The sequence below is a fragment of the Onychostoma macrolepis genome, chromosome 24 (assembly GCF_012432095.1).
Source record: "Onychostoma macrolepis isolate SWU-2019 chromosome 24, ASM1243209v1, whole genome shotgun sequence".
Lineage (NCBI taxonomy): Eukaryota > Metazoa > Chordata > Actinopteri > Cypriniformes > Cyprinidae > Onychostoma > Onychostoma macrolepis.
Genome location: NC_081178.1, coordinates 4,116,517 through 4,139,056, shown reverse-complemented (window position 1 = coordinate 4,139,056; position 22,540 = coordinate 4,116,517). Strand labels below are relative to the sequence as shown.

General features: G+C 33.6%; 2 protein-coding genes across 4 annotated transcripts; one reads left to right on the top strand and one right to left on the bottom strand.

Moving 5' to 3' along the window:
- The first annotated feature begins 4,000 nt into the window (after window positions 1–4,000).
- On the top strand, window positions 4,001–15,368 carry LOC131533005 (interleukin-9 receptor). Of its 3 annotated transcripts, none has more exons than XM_058764981.1 (9): window positions 4,001–4,250; window positions 4,678–4,759; window positions 6,959–7,079; window positions 7,183–7,358; window positions 7,447–7,580; window positions 11,937–12,105; window positions 12,764–12,845; window positions 12,927–12,993; window positions 14,099–15,368. In XM_058764981.1, the coding sequence occupies exons 2-9, from the start codon at window positions 4,690–4,692 to the stop codon at window positions 14,387–14,389; spliced, it is 1,110 nt and encodes a 369-aa protein (XP_058620964.1). In that variant the 5' UTR covers window positions 4,001–4,250; window positions 4,678–4,689; the 3' UTR covers window positions 14,390–15,368. The 3 variants fall into 3 exon arrangements, with proteins under 3 accessions (XP_058620964.1, XP_058620963.1, XP_058620965.1); XM_058764980.1 differs by having other exon boundaries at window positions 4,004–4,250; window positions 12,761–12,845; XM_058764982.1 differs by lacking the exons at window positions 4,001–4,250; window positions 4,678–4,759 and adding an exon at window positions 5,268–5,704 and having other exon boundaries at window positions 12,761–12,845.
- A 151-nt stretch (window positions 15,369–15,519) lies between these two features.
- Window positions 15,520–21,532, bottom strand: ube2ib (ubiquitin-conjugating enzyme E2Ib). The gene is made up of 7 exons (XM_058765003.1): window positions 21,321–21,532; window positions 20,059–20,135; window positions 19,781–19,864; window positions 19,631–19,703; window positions 19,447–19,556; window positions 19,275–19,354; window positions 15,520–16,324 (listed from the first exon to the last, which is right to left on the bottom strand). Exons 2-7 carry the CDS (start codon window positions 20,122–20,124, stop codon window positions 16,261–16,263), a joined length of 477 nt encoding a protein of 158 aa, XP_058620986.1. The 5' UTR covers window positions 20,125–20,135; window positions 21,321–21,532; the 3' UTR covers window positions 15,520–16,260.
- Window positions 21,533–22,540: the final 1,008 nt, after the last annotated feature.

Sequence of the window (22,540 nt, the reverse complement as noted above, 5' to 3'; positions counted from 1 at the left end):
TTCTTGTAATATTTGAGAGAGAGAACCACTGTGTGCACCAGTGGAGTTTTGCTGGCATCTAATGGGGAAAATTTGGTACTGCGTCCAAACAAAATCTTACTGAAAGCTCATTTTTTGAGATATCAACCTCAAATTTGGAACACAATTTGTTTAGATTTATGGATTTGATTTTCTAGCAGGTTTAGAGTTCAACATGTTTCATAAAATATATATTTTATATAAAATATTGTTCATAAAGCATTTTCATAAACTTAAACTTCTATAACTTTTTTAGGGTTTCACTTTTTAAACTTTTTTTTTTACTTCAACAATAATCTCCGATTGGTCTTCTTTAAAATGAGACCAAACTTAACTCTGTGCTCCCAAGCTTCAAATTTTTATGCACTAGGTACACAAAATTGTTCCTCTCAGGACCTTTTGGACAAAAACGTCCCCATTGAAACCCATTAAAACTGCTATTTTAATCGCACAGCTGTAACTGTAAAATGATGCAATTTTTGTTAATAGGCTTTCATTCTGTTGGCAATAATAATAATAATAATAATACATTTTATTTAAAGGCGCCTTTCAAAGCACCCAAGGACACCGTACATTAAAATGATAACATAACACAAAATCCTGACGGCAATACAGCAAATAACAATTATAACAATAAATCATTTAAAATTTATCAGAAAAAGCTGATCTGAACAGGTAAGTTTTAAGACATGATTTAAAAGTGGTCAGGCAGTCACTTTCTCGAATAGATTGTGGAAGAGAATTCCAGAGATTAGGAGCAGCACAACTGAAAGCCCTAGACCCCATAGTGGCTAGACGAACAGAAGGTACAACAAGGGAAACAGATGAAGAAGATCTGAGAGTACGTTTCGGAATGTAAATATGAAGCAAATCAGCAAGATAAGGTGGAGCAGAACTATGAAGAGCTTTGAAAGTGAATAATAAAATCTTGTACTCTATGCAATATTTAACAGGTAGCCAGTGAAGGTAGTAGAGAACTGGAGTGATATGCTCGGTGGAAGAGGTTCTAGTAATTATACGGGCAGCTGAATTCTGGACCAATTGAAGCTTATGAATTACAATAGTCAATTAGTTACAATAATCAATGCGTGAGGTAACTAGAGCATGTACAAGAGTAGCTGTTGAATTTGGTGTGAGGAATGGACTAAGACGACTAATGTTCCGTAAATGAAAATATGCAGACCGAGTGATATTGTTCACATGCTTTCCAAAAGATAAAGTACTGTCGAGGACGACACCCAGACTTTTAACCTGAGTAGATGAGCAGATTATAGAGTTATCAATAGAGAGAGAAAAATTATTGGACTTTGATAAGTTAGATTTTGTACCAACAAGGAGAACTTCAGTTTTATCAGTATTTAGCTTAAGAAAATTACGTGAAAACCAGGATTTAATCTCTTCTAAGCAACCTAAAAGAGAGGAAGAAAGAAGGGTAGAATTTGGTTTAGAGGACAAATAGAGCTGGGTGTCGTCAGCATAGCAATGAAAATTAATGCCATATTTCCTAAAAATGTGACCAAGGGGTAGTAGATAAATAATAAATAAAACAGGGCCCAAAACAGAGCCTTGAGGGACACCAGTTGTAACAGGTGAAATGTAAGATTTGAAATTTTTAAGTTGAATAAACTGATTGCGCCCAGAAAGATAGGATCTGAACCAACTAAGAGGGACGCCAGTAATACCTATGGAGTGGAGTCTATCTAGGAGAACTTGATGAGAAATTGTATCAAAAGCTGCGCTTAAATCGAGTAGAATAAGTATAGTTAAAAGTCCAGAGTCGGCTCTGGACTTTTAACTCTGGACTCTGGCAAGACTTCAAAATAAAAATTTTGTCCACTATGGACCTATGTGTAACTTTTTTTTAATTAATGCACAAGGGTTAAGCTAAAATATGAGTCCTCTATCGATAATTGTGCTTTCTCCGGTGAAAAATTTAATTCAGATCTTTTTATTGGTGTTTTGTGACAATACAACTTGGAATAATGATAACAAGGTAAACAATAAGAAATTTTGTGAAAAATATGTATCACCTGAATCAGAAGAGCAATATGCACAGATCAAGCAATGTTTACAAGACAAAACAGTCTAAATTGGTCCTAAAAAAAAATATGTGGGTGGATTATGATGTGAGAGGATAACAGGGGATTGACTTTTTTTCTTGTGTGATATTTTTACCAGCTATTGATCTGTGCATATTTCTCTCCTGATATTTGGACTCATACAGGTTTAAAACAACACAAGGGTGAGTAATCAATAACCATTATTATTTTTGGCTGAAGTATCCCATTAAGATACGTTTGATAAATAACAAATTGTCTTGTTGATAATGTGTTGGAATATTGCAATTCATATACAAATTACAAATATTCAATCACAAACAGACAATCTAACAACAAATACATTAAATATTTACAGCTTGTTCAATTATGAACACTGTAGATCCCATGTAAACCATCTGATTCAAGGTTTAGTTGTTATTTTCTCATCTCAGTAGCTCATTCTCAGATAAAAAAACACAAAACCAAGCACATGGCTTGGCACACAATGTCTAAGCATCATATCAAGTGATATTAAGTTCACTAAAGTGTTGGCACACTGGCACGCCGCTTACTGAATACTGGCACCTTCCGTTTGCCATGTGTTTACTTACTTTGCAAGACTCATTTGCGAAGACATCTGTTACTTTGTAGGGCATGCTTGAAAGTAGGACGCCTGGGTAGCACTTATCATAAGGTAGAATTAGGTGTTGTCTTCCATAGATGTTATTTAGGACAACCAATCAGATTAAACACCTTAGGGCCTCAGAAAGCCTGATCAGATACCATCATTGCAAAACTGCTGTTAATCAGAAAGGCACTTGACTCTGTGTGGAGAAAACAGCTCTTAATAAAAGCTCCTTTTGCCTGACCTTCTGCAACAATGTCAGAAGGCATAAAACACACAAACAAAACTAGCCATCGCTAAAGCTGCACCAAAGCCGCATGAATAAATATAGGCCTCTGTCTGATTCTCATCAACGTAGGCGTGGGGTTAAGTGTGTAGTTTCACATTTAACCTCAACTTTAACTATCACATCAATGATAATAATATAAACCATACACTTGTACTTGTGTCTAAAACCGAACCATAGACTCACAGCAATTATTTTAAAAGCTCTTTCGCTGCACAACTAATCTTAACTCGATAGTTTTTGCATAACATGCCAAGTCAAATGTAGTGCTTTTGACAGTGTATGTCATTTCAAAGCATGTTTTAATGTTTATAATATCTTTATAGGCCTATCTTCATGCCTTATTTAACACATTTTGCGACGATATAAACAATGAGGCCGTTGAGATTTGCTATGTTTTGCTATGCTAGTTGACAAATGTAGGCTATCACCCTATACAAGTATACTGTATTACAATTGGATATCCAGCTTTCTTTAATGACTTGGGAGATAATATAGTTGCATTTTGCGACGATATAAATATGTAAACAATGAGGCCCTTGAGATTTGCTATGTTTTGCTATGCTAGTTGACATGTAGGTTATCACCCTATACAAGTATACTGTATTACAATTGGATATCCAGCTTTCTTTAATGACTTGAGAGATAATATAGTTGCATTTTGTGACGATATAAATATGTAAACAATGAAGCAGGTGAGATTTGTTGTGATATGCTAGTTGAGATGTTGCATACTCGAGTATACTGTTCTGTATACAGTATGTGGATAAAGTTGGATATGCTTAAACATAAAACTTTTTATAAAGATAATATAGTTATAAAAAAAATGATCCAGTTGCTAGTAACGTTATATATCGTGCAATTTACGCGAGTGTTTGTGGATGAAGTTAAGACAATAGACTCTGCGCATGCATCCGTGTGTGAACCATTAGCCTACACACACTTGACAGATGTTAAATAAAGGAATCTGCTATGTTAAAATGATCACATATGGAGTTGTTTAGGCATTGAAAGCAGTTAAAACATCCAGCAGAAGTGTGATGATGTCGGTTAGTGAACGTCTGAAACGTGTCAGAGAATTTGCTGATCTTAATGCTTGAAGTGTGACAAGATTGGACATGATGACAAGAGTTACAATCTGATAAGTGATCTGATGACTGATAGACTCTCTCAGTCTCAACAAGAAAGAGTGCAATGCAGAGACAAGGAGGGAGAGAGAGACAGCTGAAGCTTTTTTTCATGTGCGTGTGAAACCAGAAGCAACAACTGTCTGCGACTACAGGTAGATTTTCAATCACTTTTATCATATTTGATTAGCACGCCACATGCTTTTATTTCTGCCATGTGTGTTTGCTGAAGTTCTCTTTGTAGTTTTCGTTAAGCAGTTTGGTTTCGGTTTTTTTGTGTGTGTGTGTGGTTTCTTTTGCAGTAGAATGCACTTTCCATACTAATTAAGTTCATAGCACTGAATTGAAAGAAATCCCATTCTTAGTGTTCAGTGCTTTTTAAATTAATTGTAATGAAGTGTTGTGTAGAAGATGCAAGAATAAACTTGATTTTTTTTTTATTGCAATCATAGTCACTGTGTAAGCTTCAGAAAATATCAAATCAACATCACAATTAATATTTTGTTTGTGTGTGTGTGTGTGTGTGTGTCTGTATAACAAACACACACTTTTTATTGATATATATTTCTTTATTTGTTACAGGGTAAAGAGAACATGCATTGCTCTCCTTTCATCCTCACATTGGTTTGTTTCTCTAATATTTTGGTGAATTTTATAACTTGGGGTAAGAATTTCTCTCTATTTTATTTAATTATATATGTGGTATGAATACATATATTATATGCACTATATATAGGGCTTGACATTAAGCATTTTCATGTGGTTGTCCTTCGGACAAGTAAATTTGTCATTTACTTGTCCGAGTATAAATTTACTTGCCCGGAGAGAAAAAAATAAGTTAAATTGAGTTATAAATATAATTATTTATTGTAGTTATACAAAACACATTTAGTTTATTTAGATTTTTCTTTTTAAACGAAATAATGAACAAAATAATAAAGTGTGATAATACTATTATATTTTAAAATAAAAAGTTAGAATTAAATACAAATACAATTATTTTATAGTAAACTTAATAAAATACTAATATTTACACATATATATATATATATATATATATATATATATATATATATATATATATATATATGAATTTTCATCATTTTCAAACTTAGATTTAAAAAATTTAATTAGTTAAATTTAATCAGTCAATTAGTATAATAAGACATTTGGGCTGTTACCAAACAAATTAAATCAGTATCAACAAAATTCATCTTTGCAATGCAGAAGAAACAGAAGCTGCATCTGGAGTGGAATAGATATATTTACCCACTGTTAATGCAGCTCTGAGGGACATGGAATGCTTTAACCTGCAGTTACAAATGAATAAATAATGTTTTGATACATAAAATGTTGAATACTGATATTTGAAATTATAAAAAAAAAAAAAAAAAATGCTGTAAATGTTAAATTAAAACCACCAGTAGGTGGCATCAAGTCACTGTTAATAAGTGAGTCATTGCGACTGAACCGAATCATTTAAACGGTTGATTCATTCAGGCACGAAACACCGTCATGTTCCTCAGAGACGCAAAACAGCGCTGTGGCTGTGTTTGGAGTTATTTTTGTTGGTGAATAGAGCAAAAACAGGCAATATGGTGTTTAAAACGTAAGTCTCTTAATTTTAACTTCTTGTTTATTGAACTGTTATCACATTTGTAATCATGATGGTTTTTGAAGCAAAAAAAAAAAAACGGCGTTCGATCTTCGTGTGATATTAACTATATTAAATTATATAAATACATACATTTTCTTCCCCCATATCTTGAATTTTCTGATCATTCTTCATGCATTGAAATACTGAATCATGCAGTGAAAGAATGCACGTGAGCTAGTCGAACCTAGACGACTTTACGTAATTATGCGTGCACTCTTTGTTTGATTCTTGCAATATACTCGTTAAAACAACAATTACAAAATTATCGCAAAAGACATATAATCGCACACCCCTATAACAAAGGCTATATCACAAATAAAGGCAGTTATTATTGTTTTTGGTATTGACTTTTTCAAGTTACTTGTCCGATTGGGCAAGTAAATTCCTCTTTCACTTGCCCGTCCAAAACATTCACTTGTCCCGGACAAGCGTTAATGTCGAGCCCTGTATATATATATATATATATATATATATATATATATATATACAGTATATAGGCCTATACATACATACAGAGCTGGGTAGATTACTTTTTTGTAATCCGTTACAAATAAATTGCAAATTGTAATCCGTTACTGATTCCAAATTACATGACAAAAATCTGTTACATTACACATTTCAGGTAATATAATCAGACTACTTTTAGATTACTTTTGATCATGAAACTTTTTTATTATATTGATTTAAATATAATAATTTTGTACCATATTAATAAAAAAATTATTCCATTGATATATGATATATTGCGATATGATATATACATTGATAAATTATATATTCCATTTGTTGTAATAACAACATAAAGTGCATTAAACATTACATTATGTCAAGGTTTTTTCCCAAATATATGTATATGTATATGTATATATACACACTCTTAAAAATGATGCGTTAAAAACAACAACACAAACTGTGTTGTTTCTTAACACACCTGTGTCTAGTTAAGGACAACACATTTTGTGTTACTTTTAACTCAACCAATGTGTTATTCCTGCTAATTTCTACACACTAATGTGTTATAGTTACACAATTTGTGTCAATTATGTACAACACAAACACAAATTTTTTTTAAAAACATATATATATATATATTTGCATATCTGCATATATATATTATATATTCCCAAATATATATATATATATATGTATATATTTGCGCTGCGTTTATTGTGATGTATTACATGTCGCCTATAAAAATGTGTTCAGGTGAACAGTATAGTCTGGAGTGTCTCAGTAATTATTTATCCAATATCACCTGCTCTCTGAACATCTCGGCTGAGTCTCTGGGCAATGAATCATCCTACTGGCTGCATTTCAGCAATTATGAGTGAGAATACTGCACTGAATCACAATCACACGTCAGTCAAATCACTAACATACTACCAAACAGTCACGTGCATGCTGTGGTAAATGACTCTTTTTTTGTGTAGCGAACACCATGACTGCACACTGAAGATGGGAGAACAGTCATTAGTGTGCGAGTTGGATTTATCACCGCATGTGATTTTTACCGATGTGGACAGCTACAGGATCTCCCTCTATTCCGGTTACCATGGCAACAACATCTCCGTCCTACTAGATGCTGACTTCATGCCTAGTAAACACAGTAAGAGCAAGTAGCTACATGCATTTCAGAGGCACGTGAGACCACGGTTCTGCTCACTGATGTTTGTTTGTGTGTGTGTGTGTTGTAGTTCGTCCGGTCCCTCCAACTGACCTGTCACTGCTCTGGGAGAAAGACAGGGCTCTTTTCCAGTGGCAGAGCGGATATGATGCAGAGAGTTTCCTCATATTACAGTACCAGCTCAGCATTTACAGTCAACACAAGGTGTGCGCTCGCTTTAAAAGTATTGATGTTGAAATTTTGGGAGAACTATTTCAGTGTTTCTGGTGTTATTGTACATGATTCACCAGCACATGTTATTATAAAGAATAAAAACTTTAGTAGGTATTTATAGTCTTTAGGGATCAAAATGTAGTAGCTTTTTTAACTCCTTTATCAAACCATTATTGAGGGCAAGCTGTGACACTTAAAATAAAAAAATATATGTACTTAATTAAAATGAATGAATAAATTATTATTGTAACAGTTGACACATAAACATTAAAATAAATTTAGAAAAATTTAATTGACAAAATAGGTGTTTATTTAATTTATTTTAAAATATAAATATAATAATAATTAAAAAGTTGATGCTGTTTTTTCCATACATCAAAAACACATTGACCAGCAACTGTCAAGACCCAAAGTATATATATATGCAATTCCATGCAAATGTCATCCTTACCATGAAAAAATAAAGTTTTTACCTAAAGAATAAAACCCTGTTTAATTTGTACATTTAGGTCTGTATTTTACTGCATTAACGTGCTTTAATAGAAATTTGAAGGAAATCGCAATGTTTATCCATCACATATGAGGGGTGGACCTAAAGTAAAATTACATTTTCATTCGACTGTATTTCATGTTTTCAAATAAGAGATCAAAGACTGATCATTTTTTTATTTATGTCAACAAGTAAGTATTTTGTAGAAAGGTGGAGGCCTGTCTGAAAAGTAAATAAACTCACTTTGTCTTAACAGCGATGATTTTTGGATTTATAAGGGCTAGATTTATGAGGTCTGGACGCTTCAGCGCTGTGTCACGTCCATAACATTTTAAAGATTAAGTTTATATCTTATAGTAATTATTAATGCAATTAACTTGAAACTTTCTGTACAAAGCTAACTTATGGCCATGCTAATTATGATCAACAGTTCATCTCCATTCTCTGCACTTATCCACCATAAAATGCGTTACGGACGTGACCGTGACGGACGTTATGCATACTGGCATGCATACCTCGTTGCTGATGATTGATAGCCTGTGTATGTTTATACTGCTGGGATCTGTTTCATGCTTTCCATATCATGAAATTTTAGAAATGAATTAATTCTAACATGTAAGAAATTGCATTTTCAACGAGAACATCGCGGAGATTGAGCCTAAAACTGTGCGGGCCAGAAATGCACAGGCGGACTGAAGTACAAATCGTCAAAACTTTTTCAAATGTCATATAATGTTCATAGTCAATATTATCTTATTTAAACATTCAATGTGTTTCAAATAACTTGTGTCTCGAATCTATCTGCGCTGCATTCATTCAGAGAGCAAGATTTTGCGTGTTCGGCGCGCGCATGTTGCTATGTGTGACGCGCAAGAGATGTGCTGTGGGTTTACATCATTCTCTCATTTTTGTCTAAATATTTTTCTTCATTACAAATATTGTTGGGTTTTATTTTGTATCATTGCATGTTAAAAATAATTCACTATGCATATGCGAAATGTGAAACTGCAATCTTATTCGCAGTCTATAGCATTTTATTATTTGTACAATTGCCTATATATTCAGCATATTTAACTTAACCTGTTCTGTATCTGTGTTATTTAATGCATAAGCGATTTATTAAAATAAGTTTACGAGACTCATTAAAACAAGTTTATGACTGCGACATCCGTTTAATCTTGATCAACAACAATGATCAAGGAATTGGAGCAGCATGGCCCGTTAGATCATTTTAAAACGTCAAATAGCCTTCAATTTGCAGGTTAAACTGCATCTGTCTAGGATGTAGACTGGTGAGGATCCCACACTCTAGCGTTAACCTAATATAAATGTGCTATATAGGCTATTATTCATATTCAAGTGTTTGTGTGGTAAATAATTAATGCTCAAGAATGATAGGGAGGCGCCTGCGTGACCACTTGCATTTTTTCCTGATAATGAAACAACTTAAAATTGGGTGCCTTACATAGCCTACCCGAGAAATATATCTACAGAAAGCGTGTCTACTTTTGAACGAACCAATTCAAAACGAAATCAAATACTCCTGATTACGTAATCTGAATGCATTCCCTAAAGGCGTCCAGTGGAAATTTCGTGAATTTCATTTTGCAGCTGACAAGGACTCATGAAAACATTAGTTTATTAATAAAAATAAAATGTGTCCTTTTTCATAATCATTAGGCAACTTTTGCTTGTGCATTGTTTTAAGGGTAGGTTTAGGGTAGGGGTAGGTATGGACATTAAAAAAAAGCCTAAAAGCACATGAATAAGATGCTGGTAGCACAATCTGATAGGTAGCATTTTTCGCTATCGATTTGTGCTGCCTATCTTTTAATGGGAGGTAGCACAATCTGAGCGGTAGCACAAATCGTCAGAACCTCGTTGCTGACTGATAAAGGTCTACTGCTGTGTCAGGCTTACCTTATCATAACATTTTAGAAATCGCATTCTCAGCCCGCCAAAACTATTTTAAATGTCATTGTCAATATTATCTTGTTTAAACGTTTTATGTGTTTCAAATAACTCTTGTCGCTGTTCTGGTGAATGAAAGAAGGGTTCAAGTACATGTGGTAACGAAATACATTTTAAATACAAAGATAGTATGTTAAAAGCGCATTTTAGTTCATTCATGGTGTCTCAAAATAGCACAGTTGAGTACACTTAGATGATCTTAAGTTGACCCTAAGAAGTACTAAAGGATCAGTTTTAGTATATTAAGTACAAAATTAGTGCGCGATAACAGAGCACTTTAAGTACATTATGGAAGTGTACTTGTTTTTCACCTGGGAGTGCAAGATTTTGCGCGTTCGGCGCATACTGTGGGATTATAATTTTTTATATTTTTATTTTGTCTAAATATTTTTTTGTTTGGTTTAATTTTGTATCATTGCATAGTAAAATAATAAATAATTCACTTTTTTATGCAGATGCAAAAGGTCTTCGCAGTCTATATACTTGAACAATAGGCCTATTATATTTAGAATATTTTACTTAACCTGTTTTTTATCTTAGTTATTTAACGCATAAGCAAGTCATTAAAACTTTTTTTTTTCAGCGGCATCCGTTTAATCGTGATCAACAACTATGATCAACGAATTGAAGCGGCGTTGGTCGGTTAGATCATTTTAAAACGTCAAATAGCCTTCAATTTATAGATTATAACTGCACCTGACTCGGATGTAGACTGGTGAGGATTTATTTTAATGTGGATTCCAACCTCTAGCGTTAACCTATAGGCTATCAATGTGCTATATTTTTGGCCCGTGTTCAAGTGTTTGTGCGGAATATCAATTGATGCGCATGCGCCTCGCCCGTGCGATCATTTGCATTTTTTTTCCTGATAATGAAACAACTTAAAATCAATTCGAAACTAATTTTATTTATGTAAATTCATAATAACAATAAAATGTTGTGCTTTTGCAAAATAACCAAAACATACAGGATGCGTCTCTGTGAACTGGAGCGCGTCTCCAAAAAGAACCACAACTCAGCGTGTGTCTCACATAGAGAAATATATCTATAGAAAGGCTGAAATGCCTACTTTTAAACGAACCAATTTAAAACAAATATTAAATGTATGAAGGTTGCATTTCTCCCTAAAGGCGCGTCCAGTGGTCCATACTGTGGAGGTGAGAGTCGGCACTATGAATTTCTTCTTGCAGCCGTAATAAACTTTAGTTTATTAGTAAATAATTAAAATGTCTCCTTTTTCTATACATTAATAATCCTTAGGCTACTTTTGCCTGTGCCTTGTGGCAAATTTTATACGTGTGCTTGAATATATTGAAGCTCATATGGATTAGTAGGTCTATTAATTTAATATAAAATGCGCAATTAGTTGAATATAATGGCTTAAACGAACAACTAGTTAACTAGAAAAATCTTTAGTGGGGGGCAGCCCTATTAAATACTCACTAGACGTCTCTGTTAAAGTTTTAAAGCATTTTTATAGGTTTTTTTCATAGTCGGATGAATTCCGCTTTCAGATTTTTAAAAGAGTTTTGCTATATGTCTACGTATATAGACACAACCACACAAGTTTGTTCCTCTTCTGAAATTACTTATTAAAAATTAATAAGCGCATTTAAAACGGTTGCTTTGTGTCACATTACAGAAGTGAAACAGGATGAGAACATCATTTCACATTACATGGCTTTAACATTGATGAGACTTTCTATTAACACCTCTTTCTCACAAGTGTCTGTTTTACACCATGGGAGCTGTACGTAATACGTAGTATGAGTAGCACCCATTTTCATAGTCAAGCTATACGTTTCACACCCATTGTACTCATTTGTCACACTTTTCTGAGGTTCCTCTTTGAAAGTGCTCTTAAGTTACAGATGTTTGTGTTTCAGCTATATGAGGTTGAAGCTGTTGACCAGAAGGTGTATGTGGATGAGTCTAGATTTGAGCCTCACACAAATTACACAGTGCGTGTGAGATCACAGCCAGATCAATTGGATTACAAAGGCGTGTGGAGTCTGTGGGCCCCTGTGTTACACTGGAGGTCAGGGGACATTCATAGTGAGTCAGTTTACAGAACACTCAAACAACTGCAGAGAAACTGTTAAAGGGATAGTTCACCCAAAAATTTAAATTCTTTCATTAATTACTCACCCTCATGTCTTTCCAAACCCGTAAGACCTTCGTTCATCTTCAAAACACAAATTAAGATATTTTTGATGAAATCTGAGAGCTCTCTGACCCTCCATAGACAGCAAGTATATTACCACGATCAACGCACAGAAACGTAGCAAGGACATCGGTAAAATAGCCCATGTGACATCAGGGGTTCAAACGTAAATTTACAAAGCTACGATAATACTTTTTGTAACAATAATAACATAATTCATTACCGTCTTCCGCCATTTTGGAGAGTATTCTTGTAGCTTCGTAAATTTACGTTTGAACCCCTGATGTCACATGGGCTATTTTACCGATGTCCTTGCTACGTTTCTATGCGTTGATCGTGGTAATATACTTGCTGTCTATGGAGGGTCAGAAAGCTCTCAGATTTCATCAAAAATATCTTAATTTGTGTCTGAAGATGGTCGAAGGTCTTACAGGTTTGGAACGACATGAGGGTGAGTAATTAATGACAAAATTTTCATTTTTGGGTGAACTATCCCTTTAATATTACATACTGTGATTAAGATTCATCTCCCATTGTGTGTTTAAGAAGAGACTCCAGGAGGATCTTTCCATATTGCCTGGTATCTACTGCCATTGACGCTGGTCCTTCTGTCCTGTATCCCATACTCTAGGTTAGAAACGTCATCTGCAGCATACTGAAATGTTCTGATTTCTTTTGTCTGTAAGTAAATGACAGGATATTTGTGTTGTAGATGGAGGAAGAATGATTATATACCATCACCAGCCCCGTATTTCAGAGACTGGGATGTCAATGTTCAGGTAACTTCCAAAAAAACAAAGAAAAAAAACTGAATAATTCATTTAGACGATTCGTTAAAAGCGCTTATGCATGAAGTGCGGTTTATGAGTGAGTCACTGAATCATTCACTCAACTAATTTGTTTAAATATGCCGACTCATTCAAGAATGAAACAAATGAATCTCTTTATAAATGAATCACTGAATCATTTAGGAACCAAAAACACTAGATGTTGTTTTGTTGTTTGTTGTTTTGTATTGGCATTGTTCAGAACAATTTGTCAGTTTTCAAAAAGCACTTAACTCTAAATTATAAGCAATATTATTAGTGATGCTTGACTAATTCAATTTAGATGGCAAATTAATTAATAAATCAGTAAATCAATAAGTAATACACAAATTCTAGCAAGTTCTTATCACTTTTTTCCATACATGAAGATATATAGAAAGCCTTTTAGATTTGCATCCCAAGAAATCTGTCTTGACCAATGGCGTTGTTGTTAACTAAAACTATAACTAATTGAAAGAAAATAAAGTATAATACAAATTTTAGATGGAAAAAAGGAACTGAAATTAAGTACTAAAATACAAAATTACTAAAACTTTCATTTAAACTGAAAACTGAAAAATTTAAAATAAAAGCTAATCCAAAACTTAATAAATACTATAATAGTTTATAAATAATGCTAAAATATCACTAGTCTTGGCTTTTCATCATTGTCAAATGATTATAAGAAACCTTACAAATCAGATATGAGAAAGATATCAAATATGGTTTTGTGGGCATATAAGATAAAAGATATGAATCATGTTTCTGACTATGCAAACCCACAGAATTAATTTTGCAATTCTATAATTTTATTTGTTAATGCAGGCACACAGGGGAAACATATGCTATTATGTTTCTCAAATGAAAAGCCATTTGTGGGCATCTAAATTCAAGTCTTGGATGTTAGTGTGCTTCATTCTTGCACTGTTTGGCATGACCTTTGATGGTTAGCTTGATGATGATTTCTAGTGTTAAGAAGATCTAAAGATTTACATGGGTGCAAACGGTTCTGACCAAAACAAACTATCATTCTACTAATACATGACTGTTAATAGTCTGATTGTGTTTGTATTTTCAGGTCCGTTCAATGCTGTCAGGTAAGATGAGCGATATAATGCAGGGGGAGGAGTCTCTCCAGATTGACATTCTGACAGAGAGCACAGACACGCCCCCTCAACCCACCAGCTTAGACTATGAGAATATGGGAGAGATCGAGGAGCATGAGTGTCCCAGCATGCAGCAGTCTCCTGTGGGTTCAGAGGTCGACTCAGGCTGTTGGATTCGCGATTTTGTCACAACTGAGAGAGGAAGCATCACATGCAGTGAGGACTACTGCACACTCTCCAATTCACACACTTATGCAGTCTAACATGTGCATGCAAGCTCCTGTTCAAAAGTTTGGGGTCAATAAGATTTCTGTTGTTTTTTTTTTTAAAGAAATTGGCTTTATTCAGCAAGGACACTAACATTAAATGAATCAGAAGTGACATTACAGATATGTATGTTAACATATTTCAAATTAACTGCCTATTCAATAAAGTCTGAAAAAATATGTAGCAGCACAACTGTTTTCAGCAGTGATAATAGTAAGAAATGTTTCTTGAGCAGCAAATCAGCATATCAGAATGACTTCTGAAGGATCATGTGACACTGAAGACTGCAGTAATGATGCTGAAAATTCAGCTTTGCATCACAGGAATAAATTATATTTTAAAATATATTAAAATAGAAAAGCGATTTTAATTTGTAATAATCTCTCACAACATTAAATGCAGCCTTGGTGAGCGTAAAAGTCTCAAAAACATTTAAAATCTTACCAACCCCCTTTTGAGCGGTAGTGTATATATGGCACAAGTTTGGAAACGAGGCTAAATTTGAACGATAACGAATGTATTTTCATTTTTACATATTACGTAATGAGCTAATATAATACATGTGCTTTTGCTCTTTGCACAAAAGCATAAACATAAATGTATCCACATGCTTTATCTGCTATTTGCTTTAATAAGCAAATCCTGCTAAATAGCTGAATCATAGTAGTTTATTTAACACAAATAAAGCAATCAAGTAAAGAGTATACAATCAGACATTTGAAAAGACAAAATTGAGGCATTTTAAAGTGAAAAATAAGTAAAAACTACAAACAAAAATGTATTTTTTATGTACTACTTAGCATATTTTTTTTATGCTGTACTTTTTTTAATTATATTTTTATATTTAAAGCTGTTCTACAATGCTGTCAGTTCAATGCTATAGTTTTTTTGTAAATATGAATGTTTAAATATCATTAAAGCTATATAAATAAAAATGGAATATGTATGATCTTTGATATGTCAACTTTGGCCATCACATCTCACCCTTTTTCTGTTTTTAGTGAGTCATGAGCATTAAGTCCCTGTGCCAAGTTTAAACACCCCTCCATTAAGCTGTTTTTAAACACAAGAATGCATCCTATATATAAGAAACACGTCTGATCAGGACACACACAGTCTGCAGACGTGTTTTGTAGAAAGAGCTTTATTAAACATACAGACACAATCAGTGTGAACACAGGACACATGTTCCCATCAAACAAACAAGAACCCTTGTACAGCATGTTTAAGAGAATTGGACTCTGGTTCTGCTGCTCACAGGAGCATTTATTCTGGCCTTTATTCGGCGAATCAGCATTAGACAATCCTAGACAGATCTAAGACCACGCGGCTGGTCAAATACAAACACGTCCAATGGAGAAGAAACTGGTCCTAGATCAGCATTCTGGGGGGAAACTTCACCATGAGGCACTATCCCACACATGTAACGTAATAAACCAGAGCCACATGGGACACGCACTTGCTCGCTCGCTCACTCACTCACTCACTCACTCAAGGGAAACAAAGCTTCACAAACATAATAAAATGACGAGTGCATGTAAGCGCACGCAGACAGACACGCCAAATGAATACAGAGCTAAAATCCCAATAGTCCGCTTTTGATCGAAGACTGAAGTTGTGAATGTGATTTTGTATGAGCTGGTTTGAAACGCAACAAGATCTGTGGATACTGAATCGGTGACTGCGGACAGCAAATGAAATTAAAAGGGAAGAGGAGTGTGGAAGAGTGTGATGTTTTGTGGTGGAGGGGAAGGGGTCGGGGTTGATGGCACAGACGTCATGTTTTAAAGTCCTTTTAGTCCCGATGAGAGGATAGCATGAGTATTCACATATTCCCTCTTTCCATTCGTCCATCCCTCCGTCTCGCTTACGACGGGGAGAATTTTTTGGCCTGTGCACGAACTCTCTTCTCGTACTCCACTCTATTCTGACTGTGAACACAAACACACAGAGCGATCAATACAAGACTAGCTGTAATGAAACTAGTGAGCTGCCTACCTAGGGAACATTTTAAGGCATCTTAAGTGAAGGATGTTCAAAACACTTGGCAGCAGAATAATGTTTCTTATGAATCTTAGACATCTCTACCTTTATCCCTTGTGTATAAAGCAATCCTAGAATGCACTGCAATGGTATCTGTGCTAATACTGAATGAAGTATTAATAGAAAACAGTTCTATTAAAACAAGAATATCTAAGTCCATTTCTTCCACACAATGAAACCATAAAGCTTTGGTAAATCAAGTATGACGTAAATCTAAATTATGAGATACAAAGTCATAATTATGAGATAAAAGTATTTAATCATAATTGTCTTTTTATCTCATAATTATTACTTAGCATCTCATTTCCAAAGTCAATAATTGAAAGTCCTAATTATGAGACATTAAAATTCAGTCGATTGTGAGTCATAATTATGAGATAAAAAGATAAAAGGCTACAATTATGAGATGCTAATCCACAATTATGAAACAATCATAATTGAGATAAAATCTCAAAATTATGATTTAAGTAAAAATTGAGCTGATTATAAAAAAGATTCATAATTGAGATCAAACTAAAAATTATATAAAAAGACTAAATTGTGACATACTAATCTATAATTATGAGATAAAAAGTCACAATTAAGATAAAAACTTAATTGTAAGTCAAAATAGAGAGATGATTTTGAGATGGATTCATAATTGAGATTGAGAAACTAAAAATGATTATATAAAAAGTAGTGCTGTCAAGCGATTAATCGCGATTAATAAATAAAATAAAAGTTTTGTTTACATATATGTGTGTACTGTGTATATTTATTATGTATATATAAATACAAACATGTATATATTTAAGAAAAATATGTTTTATATATATAAAATATAAATATATATACACATGCAGGGCTTGACATGAACTTTTTTGCTCAGCATTTTCACTGGCCACAATTTTGTTGTTGGGAAATTACATTTTATATGACTTAATACTGCATACAAAAATAATAATTTTAATACATTTACGGTAGGAAATTTACAAAATATCTTTATGGAGCATGATCTTTACTTAATATCCTAATGATTTTTGGCATAAAAGAAAAATCAATAATTTTTACCCATACAGTGTATTTTTGGCTATTGCTACAAACATACCCCAGCGACTTAAGACTGGTTTTGTGCTACAGGGTCACATATTTTCAAGATACAGGTGCTGGTCATATAATTAGAATATCATCAAAAAGTTGATTTATTTCACTAATTCCAAAGCATTTAATATGCTTTGATACAGCACTCTGTAAACAGCCACACCTTTCAGTAATGACCTTCTGTGACTTACCCTCTTTGTGGAGGGTGGCAATGTTCGACTTCTGGATCATTGCCAAGTCAGCAGTCTTCCCCATTATTGTGGTTTCAAAGAACAAGAGATACCCAGAATTTATACTGTAGGGATGGTCATTTATTCAAACTCAAATGTAAATATTCTAATATTTTGAGATACTGATTTTTGACTTTCATGAGCTGTAATCATCAAAATGAAAAGAAATAAGAATATGTAATGAATGAATATAATATACAAGTTTCACTTTTTGAATGGAATTAGTTAAATAAATCAACTTTTTGATGATATTCTAATTATATGACCAGCACCTGTATATACTGTATGTGTGTGTATTTATATATACATAATAAATATACACAGTATACACACATTTACTATGTAAACAAAAACTTTTACTTTTGGATGCGATTAATCGCGATAAATCGTTTGACAGCACTAATAATAAGCCAAAATTTTGACATATTAATCCATAATTATGAGATAAAAAAAAAGTCAAAAGTAACAAATCAAAAGAAAATTAGATATGCAATTCACAGTAATACGGAAGATTTCTATACAATTTGGCAACCTTTTCTGTTGTATTTTAAAAAATAACATTTTTATATCCAGCCCTTCCTATACATTTAACCCTGGCTGTTCCTACCTTTTTTCTTGTTCTTGAATAATTAAAACATATTAAAGAGCGTACTAAGAAAGAAATGGTCCGATACCTGACATCTAGCAGTGATGGCTTACTCAGGTGCCACTTGATTATTAAATTTTTTCTCTTTTTTTAATGTTTTTCTATTTTTTATTTATTTTATTTTCTCTTGAATTTGGGTCGGAGAGCAAGGAATGTGTTTAATACCATCTAGATTTTTTGTTCAATGTTGTGAAACCAGTGTTGTATGTTTTTTTTTCTTTTCCTCACTTGTAATAACTCTGACTGAAACTTGCCAATAAAGTGAGTTAAACTAAAAGTAACAATCAAAATTATGATATAAAAAGTACAGCAAAAATTAACAAACTCGTAATTAAGACATAAAAAGTCAAAATTAAAATAACTGGCATAATGACAAGGTAATTATAAACAAGAGAAAAATAATGACCTTTTATCAAATTTGATTTTTGACTGTTGCATAATTTTGACTTTTAAGTCTCATGATGACTCCTAAATTCTACTTTTTGTCATAATTGACATAATTAGGAATTATGAGAATAAAAATGATGACACAAAGTAGACAAAAAAAAGCAGAAATGATGAGGAAAAAAGCCAAAATACATAATATTTTTCATATTAACTCAAGAAGTGGAAATGGGTTTAATATTCTTTTGTTCTTTTTATGGAATCCCAACATTTCTGTGCATCCTTGTGCTTACCATATTGTTATCTTAGCAACATGCTAACCTGCACTTTCTTGTGTGTGTTTCTCACACAGCTGACGTTATGAGTGCTATTTCTGTGAGAAGCCTGTGAGAAGCATTTCAAATTGACCACTTGTGAGGTTCTATTTTAAGATGCTCACAAAAATTTGGAACTACGCAACACTTATGTAATATAACTCTTAGCGTGTGTTTATCATACCAGTATATAGTGTACGCCTCTGCCTGAGCCGGATCCTGTATGTTCGGTTCATTTAGCAGCTCCTGAATCCCTAACAGGATCTGAGGGAAGAAAAACAGCAAGATGAGCTTTTATAAAAGAGCACTGTAGAACACAAAGCACTAGAATAGAAATGACTAGACTTTCAATGAACCTGTTTAATGGTAATGGCAGGTCTCCAGTCTTTATCCTCCTCTAGGATGGAAAGACACACTGTTCCTGACGGATACACATTCGGATGGAACAGCGGAGGCTCAAATTTACCTTCGGAAAAGAAGCAAGCATTCGTGAGGTGTGATCCAGGCAACGAGGACTGGATATGTTTGTGCAAAACTCACATTTTGGGGGTGATGAGGGGTAGTCATCTTTAAAAAGCATCCTTAACTTAAACAGACCTCCTTCCCATGGAGTCTAGAGAGAGACGGAGAGAGATCTCACATGATGCTACAGCGGATACATTGAATTAAAGCTTAAACGAACAGTCTTACCCCCTTCTTTCCTGGAATAGCACATTCCCAGTTCATAAGATTCATGGTACCGTCAGGGTTTTTCGTCGGCACAGCAACAAAGCCCTGGGGACATTTGGTCGAGACAAAAGCACTAAGTGAGCGCCAGAGGATACAATGCACATGTGTTACAGGGTTCATAATAAAACAAAGGTTTATTTTGTAACATATATCCAGAAGTGAACAAGTGTGCACGTGATTAAACTGATTGTTGTGTGGATTGCAAGTCAATTTAATAAAAGAATATAAGGGTTACTTACGAATGGATGGTCTTTCCGCCATGCTTTGCGCTCTTGTGCAAGTCGACTCAGAGCAATGCCAGACATGACCACTGAACCTATGGAGAAATGCACATTTATCTGAGTATATTCTAAATAAATAAAGGAGAAAGCAAGTGTAATATATTAAGAAACTAGAATATTTGCAGTTCTTATAAAATATTTATATTATGGAATATTTGTAGATCATTTATAGAATATTTATAGTACCCATCATGTACACCTGCCTGTGACAGATGCACATGAGAAATGTTCGAAGGGTTTTTAAACTGAAAGTGGTTTTTGTGTGTTTTTTTTGCATGCCAAAGCAATTTTTAGCAGCCAGGCAAAATGTGTATTCACAATTTTTTATTTTTTATTTACCAGTAATAAAACTTCACACACATTTTGGTGAAAATAAAACCATGTAAACTAAATTGTTATAGTTCATTGTGAGTTAAAAAATTAATAATTCTAATATGGTAGCTTCAGAGTAAACTTTTTTGTAGGTTGTTCACAACAGGGAACAGGGAACACAACAGGAGTAACTAATTATGGATTAGTATTCCCAAAAAAGAAAAATAAATAATAATAATAATAATAAAGTAAAATAATAATAGAGAAGTTGTGAGAAAAGCCAGGCTGTTTTAGTCCAATGCAATAACATTATCTAGCATTTCTGGGAAAAAGAAAATGAACTTAACTTATATACTTCATGTGGTTATCATAATCAAGATTTCTTAAACGTTATCAAATCCACAGTATGACATCACAATCAAGATTTGTCGTCACACTATGCAATTAACCAAATTTTTCATTACACCACAATCAAAACTGAAGTTGTTGACTTCCTATTACGACGATATAATAAAGGTTGTTAACTATAAATTATGATGCATGACAGATTATGTCATAATATTAAGTTTACAAGCTTGATTATGGCGTCATATCGCGGGTTTTCAAGTCCTCATTATGGCATCATAATAGAAGTTCGTTCTACACTATGACATAATGAAATTTTAATTCCACGTTATGACACCATAATCAAGGAAGGTTTTGACTTAACATTATGACATCATAAAATGTCAATAAATATGGAGTCGAGCGCTGGAACGCTGTTCATGAGCGCGCAGGACAAAGAAACTCGACTTCCTTTGACGCGAGCGCGCGTTCACACAGCAACCATGCCAAACAAAACCGATGCGAGCGTCTACCGGCCGCCAAAACACAATAATACATCGACCGTACCGACAGAACCGCCTTACCTCGTGAATCCCAGTGTTATTCGACTTCTGGGCCCGCGTATTCGAATCGTGTTTGTCTCGGAACCAAAGCTGTGAAGTTTCCCTCCCGAAAACACATTCGGTTCTGAAGCAGTCTAATCAGGACCCGCTGCACGACGCGCAGATCGCCTGCAGGAAAATTCTGTGTCGGTCGAGATAACGCAATGCTGTTCGTTCAACAGATAAATTTGTTGAAATATTTTAGCTTTGACGTACAGGCGCCATGTGTTTGGGAAAATGAGACGTTGTATTTTTACCCTGGTGGAAACAATTTAGAGCAGGCATTCTTTTAGACGGCTAGCATTTAAAGGGACAGTACCAGAATAATAAAAAAATAAAAATCTGTCTTTCTATCGATTTATCTATCAGGGCAAATATATTAATTAATTAATTAAATAAATAAATGAAGAATACATTATTTTAACTGTATACAGTTTCAAAGAAACCGGCAGGTTTACTAACCATAAATATTAATAAATAAAACTTAATAAAAGTAGTTATTTTGTCCTGGATGTTCAAAAAGCCACCGGAATAGAATGGAGAGTCCTTGATGCTTTCAAAGAAAGTCAAATGAAGTTTGACTTTCTACTAATATTAAAGGGATAGTTCACCCAAAAATGAATCACTTATTTTTCGCTCAAGTTGTTCCAGACATGTATGAATTTTCAATAAGAATATCTTTGTACCGCTCGGAGACAGGTGCAGGTTTGTGCTCTGATTGCTTTCTTCATAGAGTTTGCTGAAGTGAACATACAGTGTAAATCATGGAGGTCTAATTTTCATGGTTTCCCAGCTATAAAAATATACCTTAGTTCCTATTGACTTATATTATTATTATTAGTTGTAACTGTTTGGTTACAACATTTTTATTTATTTATTTTTAATTAATAATTTTTTTTATTACCACACGGTGGAGCTGTGAATATAGAATTGAGTGAGTTTGATTAATCTAGAATATTTTAAATGAAATTAGAGAAAGACAAGTATGTAAATATATTGGCCTCATGAATTTCAAATCAGTGTTATTTCAGTATTATTTATATGCTTTTATACTATTTGTTAATATTTTGAATTAGCTTTTATTCTTATTTAATTTTAGTTTGTCATTTTGCTAAATACTTGTCATTTTTATTAGTTGTTAATATTTCAATTTAGCTTTATTTTTATTTTAGTAATTTTAGTGCTTCAACTTATTTCAGTTA